The sequence below is a fragment of the Sesamum indicum genome, linkage group LG10 (genome assembly GCF_000512975.1).
Source record: "Sesamum indicum cultivar Zhongzhi No. 13 linkage group LG10, S_indicum_v1.0, whole genome shotgun sequence".
Taxonomy (NCBI): Eukaryota; Viridiplantae; Streptophyta; class Magnoliopsida; order Lamiales; family Pedaliaceae; genus Sesamum; species Sesamum indicum.
In genome coordinates this window covers 8,215,472-8,225,168 of record NC_026154.1, presented here as the reverse complement: position 1 = coordinate 8,225,168, position 9,697 = coordinate 8,215,472, and the positions used below count along the sequence as shown (strand labels likewise).

Sequence of the window (9,697 nt, the reverse complement as noted above, 5' to 3'; positions counted from 1 at the left end):
CACTCTTAGCATGATGTAACCAAAGGGTAATATATTATTAGCCTATTGGGATATTTGATCATATGATCGCTAAAAAATATAGCACTCCCCTTGATAGCCACCAAACCAGCAACCAACGCCAACTGCGATTGGGTACAACTGCCCAACAAGGGCTAGTCAACAACGTGCACTACATTGTAAAAATGGTCTGACAATCCTAACACATAATCATAGGGGCCACCATCGTAATAATATGAATTAGGACCAATATCAGTAGGACATGACCTTATACCATCACCAGACACACCATCGTGGTAAGAAGAAAAATAACCGAGCCTGGCTACATAAAAAACCATCCTCTGCTCCCAATCCATCTGTTGTTCATCCACCCAGTGGGAATTACTCTCCTCCTAAGCAGCTGGGGTTTGCTCTTCCTACACCAGAGGGGCAATCACAACATCAAATTACTCCTGCACCCTCTCCTCGCCATGTGAAGTCCAATTATAATATTTTGGCATAAATCCTCGTACATATAAGTGATAACTGATATCGTCGAGTGTTATGAAAGTTTCTTTTTTTTCACTTCCGCACGGGCACCAAATTTGTCTCCATCTAGATGTCCACGCTGACACTTGGCCCATTCTATGAAAGTTTTAACCCATTCTCAAACTCCAATGTAAGGCCTGCCCTCTTTGGGAGGTTCTTATCATAGATTCATCTCTTTAGTTTTCGTAACATCATGATATATCACTACATATTCACACGTATATATAATTATATTTCGACCTATAAATTTATAAATATTACATTACACTAAGAATACATAACATATAAGATCAAAAAAAAAAAAGAAAACTACAATAATTAAACTAAAATTTAATTAACAAAAAATGGTTAAATTCATCGTTACCTGGTCAACCAACTCAAGAGATCAGCAGTGGTAGGTCAAAAAATTAAGCAATTCTACTTGATCAAGTGTATATGCACGAAAATCAGAGAGATATTGAGATTGTGTGTAGTTATTAATCAATTCTAGAACAAAATAAAAATGAAATGAAAACAACTTGCGACACATATAGATATAAGCTATTTTGCACCGGCTTTTGTGACGGCCATTGGAGTGAAAAATACAGCCGTTATAATACCTGCATTGGAACGGCCTTTGTAATACACATGGAGAAAAAAGCCATCCATATTGGCATGGTCTTTATAACAGTCGTTTTACATATATATTTACCCAATTTTTTTACTCGGCCTTTTTGACGGTTCTACTTTTTTTTCATAAACATTACAAATTTAAACGGTCATCCCAAAAATCATAGGACACTAGTAACGGCTGAATTTTATAATCGGTTTTTGTAACAGTCTGTTACATTTAAACATTTGGACCCGCTTTACATACATCTGTTGGAACGAGTTACACTATAAGAAAAGCTGGCCATCCCTAATATCAAAAATAATTTCGAACGACATTACTAATTGTAACAGTTGTTTTTTTGTAATGGCATTACGAATATCAATACCTTGTAACGGCTTCTGTAACTGTTTAAGCAGTTACAAAACAATGAAATTTTTATAGGCTACAACATGACGTCATCAAACCTTATCCACTACAAACTTGTGGGAAAAGTCGTGTCCAAAAAAGTCATTACAAATTCGCATGTCTTGGTAGTGATATATATATACTTATTATTAGTATACCTGACTGTTATTACTGGTCATTTATTTGGATTATGTTATTGACTTATGAAATTGTTATTACGTACTTATTTGCGGTTTTATTGTACGAAAGTCAAATGAATGACTGTGTGATCCTATAATTGATTGTTGAATGAAATCAAATGAGAAAGTTATTGATGGGGGATTTATTGTTGAATGAAATTGAATGAAGTTAAAGATGGTGTTGTGAATTGAAATAAAAAGATGGCTTACCTAACTTGAGGACATACGACAATGGCTTATAATAATATAATGAATGACGAGCTGTGTTGTAATTGATCAATAATGATGATGTGATATCATACAAGTTGTGTGTTTTGTGATATTATTGATGATATGACATATCATGCGAGCAGTGGGCTTTGTGATTACTAATGATTGGATATCATACAAGTTGTATGTTGTGTGATATTAGAAAAAAAAAAAAAAAAAGATAGTGATTGAGATCATGATAGTCGGCAAATACCATTGAGTGATGCACTCCAACTGGGATAAGTAGGGCCATGAGAAAATAAACGAAAACATCGGAATATATTGTGGATTGATATATGATGTTTGGCATGTGTTATTTCTTACACCTGTTGTAATTATATGGCGAATATCTGTTAGTTGGTGGTGTTACATGAAATTTGATTCACTGTGAATGTGTATATATATACAAATATATAAACTGATTAGCTATCCTTGCCACATATTTTTTAGGAGTTAGGACATAGTGACTAGCGATTCGGACATTGAGTCGTGTTTCTTCTCTTATTAGGTAAGTCAGCCGTGACATCTAAAGCTGAGGATTCGAGCTATGTGAACTTTGATGGCTTCTGTGTTCTTTGTACGGATGGTGCAGTGGAAAATCACAACCACCTATTCTTTCACTGTCCCTATTCGAGAAGTTTTCTGCGGTTGATACGACTCACACTTCACTTCCCTTGGCCGAACCGGCCATGGCCTACTGACGTGTTATGGGGTGCTAGCAGATGGAGGGGCAAACACGTGATATCTGTGTCCTATCATGCCTTACTCGATTCCTTGGTTTATCACATATGGCATGAACGCAATATTCGACGTTTTGAAGGGAGCCATCGTGATTCACAAACTTTGGGTACACTTATTCTTGAAGATGTGCGATAGAGGATTCTTAGTATTCAACTTTCTTATGTTGTTAGTACATGCGCACTTTATTATGGCGGATTTCTTGGCCTATCGAAGAATCCACCTAGTTGATGCTTTTTATACTGTACTTATGTACCCCCTTTACTTAATAAAATTTATATTTACCGAAACAATAAATTTTTAAAGGAATTGTAAGTATAATTTTGAAACTTTTGAGAGTAATTTCATATTTTCAAAAGGAGTTTTAAGTGTAACTAACCCAAAAAGAAAGATATAATCAGCCCTAATTCCAGAATTCATTTAAAGTTAGTCTCACAGCCCATCAAGAAGGCAAAATTGACAAAGTTTCTCGTAAAGATGAGAAAATTAAGTAGAGTACACCATCACGAGTGATCAAGAAAAGAGGATCGACTGAAGAGGATGTGCTGATTGCTGCCCCTAAAATTCCTTAACAGAAGAACATAGAACTGCTGATCCTATCATGCAACCTGGGAAGCTCCTGCACTGAAACTCCACCACCCGCGGCTGTCCCGCTGTGGCTCGATGATCGGTCCGATGCTTCTTCAAACTTGATGAACTGAGCCATTTGAGCAGCAGCCAAGTGCGCGTAACAAATAGGAGCAACTACAGAAATCGAAACAAGATTAAACCATAAGCTCAGAGTTCGAAATTGTTAGGCCAATAATGGATAGAGACGGTGATTGTTTTTGCTCATTTATCATTTCACATGACGTAAAATGCAATAAATACAACACCAAATAAGGGTGATGATAGTTTCATTACCTACGGAGATAGCTGTAGTGCTTCTTTGATACCTGTAGAGTTGAGATTACCGTTAGTTACTAAGTGGCCAGATGAAGTTAAAACAAAAGCAAATGTCGTAGCAACGACTTTTTGAATACTCAAAAGTATGATGAAGTTAACTATGCTCTTACACATAAGATAGAGAGTGCACAAGTTCTTGCAGATTATCGGGAGAGAAATCAAGCTCATCGTAAAGAACATGGTAGTGAGTTGGTCGTGTTGTTCCCTATAGTACATCAGTCAGTTACTAATCTGTCGTCTAGAGTTTAGTGAATTCGCTTTTCCAAGGGACAAACAGATTAATAGAAACTCACAATCATGCCAGCATGAGCACACATGTAGAAGTCATTGCTTCTTGGGTGACAAATCCCATTGTCAATCACAGTCCCTGAGGACAAAACAGTATAGAGAGATCGGGGGTCAGATGAAAGCAATCTCCTGCCATTAGAAAGTGATGAGAGAGAGAGAGAGAGACCTGGTGGAACATTATCATCGGAGTTTGCCTGGAAAAACTTTGTGTGATGGTTCTTTTGTGCCACCACCAACATGAACTTGGGATGCCAGCTTTCATCCAGAAGCTTGCAAGCCTGAATTATAACAGGAACACTTAGATTTCAAGAAGGGTAAGAGAACTTCAGTCCGTCAGAGGTGGAAACAGACCTCCATAATCTGCTCTAGCTCAACATTTAGCACTTGACTGAACTGTGACTCACTCACACCGTCCCTACAAAACACATAGGAAGAATGATTGACGAACATAAAAGACAAGGAGAACACAAAATAAATACAGAGATAGTTGCTGATTAGTACACCTGAAAATAATTATTTGATCTGGTTTCCTTTGCTTGGAACTTTTATAGAAGTCCTGCAATGCCTCCCTGGCAATCAGAAAAGATCAAGAGAGGATATTAGTGAAATCTTGCATAACTGGGAGATGGAATTGAGAGTCGTGATCACCTGAAAATGCCATGATCCTCAGTATCCGACACTTTCTTGAAGAGGGAATCTATCATCTCCGATTTTGGAGACTGCGTACGGACTGCAGCCCGGTATCGAGAAATCAAAGGCCACTGTCTTGAACTGACCACCTAATGAGTCAAGAAAATAGCATCAGATGTGTATAAGATTCATGCGTGATGATTGTGTAGAGTCGTGTAGTAAATATTTATATAGTACCGCAGCAATAGACGGAGCATCTGAGCGACCAGGAGAGCCGTGGGAGACATCCATTCCGACAATAAGGGTGGGGACGCTGGAAACCAGCGGTATCGAAGAAGTATGCTCAATAGTTAACAATGAATTAATACCGCCAAGCTGTTGGAGGAAAAGAGATAATCAGCATAAAAATTGCAAAAATGTAAATTGCACAAGTAAAACTACTACATCTTGCCTTGGCGTTGATCTTCAAGAGCACGTTTGTCAGGTACTGATCGTTGATGCGTGTAGGAGCAATGCACTGAGTAACTATCCCGAGATCGGAGAGATTTTTCCTCTTCCATGGGCCTTGAGTAAGATTCAAAGGAAATGCTTCTGGTTATGTTGAATGCAGATAATGGAGAAATGCTTAACCAAATAAAAGTACATCAAGTCACTACCATAAATATCAGAGTTTTTCCTCTCTGGCAGAATGCAGAGAAGAAACTGAGGCTCCCCTGGAAGTCCTGACTTGATTGTTGCAATCATCTCATCCACCCTTGTAGGAGCGGGACTGCGTCTGAACTGTGGTTCCTCTTCAAACATTTGGAAAGGTGGTTTGATAGACTACAACAGAATAGTCATATTAGAATGAAAGATGGTTTTATAGACTACAACAGAATAGTCAAGTTAGAAGGAAGCGGTAAGCATACAGCTTCACTTGAGCTTCATTAATGGGTAAAGCTACTCACTATTCCTTTCATTTGCCCGCATCTAGCCAGGTCCCTGCACAAGTTTCTTATATCACATCGAGCGGAGAAGTTCACAACAGCCCACCTTTCGAGCTTTATAGGCTCAACCAGCCTCTGCAAAAGCATAACTTCAGAGCCAGAGCTACTACAGCAGAATTTCATGCAACATTTAAAGAATTATACCTTATTGTTGAAGTTCCACCTTCCATTACGAGGGACAAAGTCCTCCTCGTTGCCAACTCTCAACTGTGATAGAACGAGTCGACTAGTAAGAAAAGATGCGAACTCTTGCATATATAGTGCTTCACACAGGTAACATGCTTGAACAAGAAAAATAGAAGGCATAAGAAGATCAATAATATGAATGTAGATAGTGATTACCTTGGGGGGTGCCAAAACACGACCTTGAATACGAGTGAACTCACTGCTAATAGAAATTCCAGAAGATCCAAGAAGAGGATCAGCAGCATAGTTACTGCTAGTGAATGCCTGCATTGCAGCTCAGCAATTATAGAGAACTCCAAACATGAAACAACAGAACAGTCGCTAAAAAAAATCTGATAAAGCATCACTTTTTTCAAGGCATTCATCCTCTCTGTGGGCTTTTGTCGAGATTTTTCTACAAGTGAAGCTCTTTGAAGATTGGACAAGGCTTTGGTATAACGTTGCAAGGAAACCAATGAGCACAGCTATAAAAGGAAAAAAAGAACCACAATCATAATAAGATCCCAAAATTTTTCAAGTTAAGCCTTAATTTGTAGAGTTCAAACCTCAACAGGAATATAAGTGGGACGCTTTGGCTTCCCAACATTGATGCATGGAAAGTCTGCGGAGTGCCTCAAGCGGATATTGCGGTGGTGAAGAAAGTAGTCATAGACTGTTATTTCTACTTCTTGTGCTTCACTAGTTCCTTCTTTTCTTATTTTCAAGAAGAACCTTCAACAAAGAAAAGTGTAAGAAAACATGTAATATTAGTGATTAAAAATCGAAATACTTAACATTGTTGTTATCTTAGGTACTAAGAAAAAAACATAAGAACAATAATAATAGCTAGAGCTCACTTTTGCTCCCTGCATATCCGGTCGCTCAAACCACTAATTTTGTATTCCATATTAGAATTTACAGCCTTGATCCTGAGATTCTTCAACATCCTTTTGGCCTGTTTTTCAGTAAGCAAGAAGTTTAGCAACAACATCTATCGACACACAATGGCCAGAAGATGGAGAAACTATTTATTACCTTAGTCCAGTCAATCTGAGCAGGATTATCAACTTTCTGATTCATGAGAAGGAAATCAATAACTGGGCCTGGCTTAACAATCATTGTGGTTGAAACATCTGTGCAAGTCATGCAACATTAGTGCCTTGAGCTTCTCACTAATAGAAGTTCGTATGCAGAAATGATACAGAAAACTCACCCATATTCAAGGAAAGGCCCCCCTGTGTGGCCCTAAAACTCGAGTGAAAGCCCCGGCAACCAACAACACCACCCCCTAAATCAATGAAGTTTCTTGGTTCATTATGAAAAAATGACTGGCGCACTAGAAGACAACCCCTACAAGGAAAAGACAGTGTTAAGAGAACCAGAATCATTCAGCAGAGAAACAAAAAAGTAGCCCAAATACTTACTGTTCAGCAGCATGTTGTCTTAATATGATGTCGAGCACTCTCACAGCTTCTTGGAAATGCTCGGAATCTTGTCCGCGAAGCGCATGAGCAATGGCTTGCATTGGAATTTTGGCAGCATAGTTTATTGAGACTTTGTACGTTCTGGAATGACGCTGTCTGCATGATCTTTTCCGATCACTTTCATCTGGGCTACCATCAGCTCCATGGCTTCCACTCCAAATCTTCCTGTAATTATATAAAGTTACATAAACTTAGCCTAAAAACTTGGACAAAGGATCTGTATTCAGTTAAAAGAAACTACATAAACAATCATCACGTACCTGTTTGATGAGATCTCCTCCAAGACCACTGTGAATTCAAGCTTGTTTTGTGGCAGGGGACCAACAGTAAACAAGCTCTTCTCACCATCATATGCGAATCTCTTACCAGCAAGCTCAGAAGCATAGGTGTCATGTACCTTGTCAAGTACCTTTCTTCCGATGCCTTTTGCATCAGCAGGGCTATCATCTTCATATTTAATAGAAACCTACACAACAAAAGATCAGAATTTTAAGTAAATATCCATGGAATTCCCAAAAATCAATGAATAGATCAAGGCGTATACACTATAGTGGTAAAAGTGGCCATCGGTCCTGGAAAGAGCAACTTTGAAGTGATTTGTTAAGAGTGAGATAGATTGTCCTCTGGAAGCAAATCCACGCTTGGCCATTGGAACACGTTTAATAACAACTGCTTTCTCAGGCACAAAATTTGGTGGTATTGCAGGTGGAGGTGGAAGTGGAGGTGGAGGTGGCGGTGGCATTTCTGATTTGTCCCCCCTCTTTGAAGAATTCATATTAGTCTGCTACCAGCTGAGACATAAATAACACACGTTAGCCGAATCCAAGCCAAAACAGACCATCAGACACAGGAAAAATTCAAAAGCGGACATACATAAGGTGGTTTACAACACAGATGACACAAAGTATTGATCATACATGAATGCTAACAGCCAACAACATAAATTAAGCACCAAAGTTGAACGAAACCAGCCTATGAAGTTACCATTCTTGTTGTTCAAGAAGTTTTGCATTAAACCATCTCAACACAGAAGCAAAGGAGATCTATATCTACATATATATGGCAGGTGACCAATAAATATTCTCAAACATGAATCTTGAAAATGTAAGTCTTAAACAGAGACGTGATAGATTCATAGATATACATGCAAATCATTACGCAGATTCCATAAAAATCACTTGTTTTAAACAAGTTGCATAATGTTTTACACATTTCTTTTTCTATTTCCTTTCAAGAACACACAAACTCGTACACCCCATAAAACAAAACAAGAAGAAAAATAAAAGAAAGAAAAGGTAACTGACGTTAACATCTGCATGCTACATATGGGAAGTCAATGAACCTTAAATACAACAGAAACACATCATAGGAATAAAAGAAATTAAAAAACTAAGAGAAACAATAGAACGAAAACCAAGAAATCATATCAAATGCCAAAAAACTCAAACATAGAAATCAAACCAAGAATTTAAAGCACAGAAAACAACTTAAAGACGAAACAAGATCTTCCCCACCCCAGAACATGAAAATTTTAAAAAAAAAAAAAAATCCTTCCTTTTTCCATGTGATGCAGAAGCCAAAGAAACTAGAAAAAACACAACCTTTTCTTCAAGAAAGGAACAAGAATAACTCAGTAGAGTTGAGTCCCTGCGTAGGAATGAAGCCGAGACTCCTGGAAACAGCAAGCGGCAGACAGGTTGTTTATATATTATGGGTTTAAGGTAAGCTGCCTTGTATAGAACTCCTAAGACTAGAGAGGGAGAGAGAAAAACATGCTGTGATGTAATACCGTCTCTTCTCTTCCTACATTGAGAATGAGAATGCAAGTCGTCTGCCGTTGCCCTTTTTACCTATTTTCGCTTTTTAGTGCTTGTATTTTGCAGGGTATAATACTCAGTTGATCACAAAAAAATAAATAAATAAAAGTTGAGGAAGATTTTATTGAGATTATATATTTTTGATCCAATAATGGAAATATTTTGCCCAAAAAGGTATGTTTTTAATTTAAGAATTCTAATAATTACAGTCGGATTATTCAAACTACGACGATAATGAATAATAATAGACACAGTTAATATAATATGTTCGTGAATCTGGATTGTATATTATAATCTAATTGCGGATAATGTGTATGGACATTAAAATTTAAAAAATCGTACTATGTAATTTAATCTTGGATTTATTATTATTCAAAAATAAATACAGTACGATACATGTCATATATACAGCATTGACTATTACAAATAAGGATCGAAATAGACGAATCTCCAATGCTGTCAACAAATAATTTTAGGAGAATCCCACGTTATGTGTGGGATGTTGTTTTGCTACATAATAGGTGTTGTTTATACTATAATAGTATAGTGTTAGTTAGATTTAGTTTATTCGATATTATTAATCAAAGTATGATTGTTATAATAATTTTTGTTAGATATTGACATTCGACATCAATGATTGTGGATCGGAATAGACGAATCTTCAATGTTGTCAACAAATAATCTTAGGAGAACC

The 9,697-nt window shown here is 37.4% G+C and overlaps 1 protein-coding gene across 1 annotated transcript; it reads right to left on the bottom strand.

The window, feature by feature from the left end:
• Window positions 3,094–8,876, bottom strand: LOC105172206 (protein argonaute 4A-like). Its single transcript, XM_011093573.2, has 23 exons — window positions 8,788–8,876; window positions 7,731–7,977; window positions 7,447–7,652; window positions 7,127–7,351; window positions 6,916–7,052; window positions 6,738–6,835; window positions 6,560–6,657; window positions 6,269–6,434; window positions 6,071–6,187; window positions 5,880–5,987; window positions 5,682–5,744; window positions 5,499–5,612; window positions 5,208–5,373; window positions 5,003–5,115; window positions 4,789–4,926; window positions 4,570–4,700; window positions 4,425–4,490; window positions 4,273–4,336; window positions 4,088–4,199; window positions 3,927–4,000; window positions 3,744–3,838; window positions 3,592–3,623; window positions 3,094–3,432 (listed from the first exon to the last, which is right to left on the bottom strand). Exons 2-23 carry the CDS (start codon window positions 7,959–7,961, stop codon window positions 3,257–3,259), a joined length of 2,730 nt encoding a protein of 909 aa, XP_011091875.1. The 5' UTR covers window positions 7,962–7,977; window positions 8,788–8,876; the 3' UTR covers window positions 3,094–3,256.

Bases quoted from the DNA above. Each gene is read 5' to 3' on its own strand.
- LOC105172206 (XM_011093573.2), bottom strand. From the start codon at position 7,961: ATGAATTCTTCAAAGAGGGGGGACAAATCAGAAATGCCACCGCCACCT. The intron at 4,491-4,569 runs GTGATCACGACT...TCTGATTGCCAG, and splicing joins GAGGATCATGGCATTTTCAG to GGAGGCATTGCAGGACTTCT. The intron at 3,624-3,743 runs GTAAGAGCATAG...TCAACTCTACAG, and splicing joins GTGCACTCTCTATCTTATGT to GTATCAAAGAAGCACTACAG.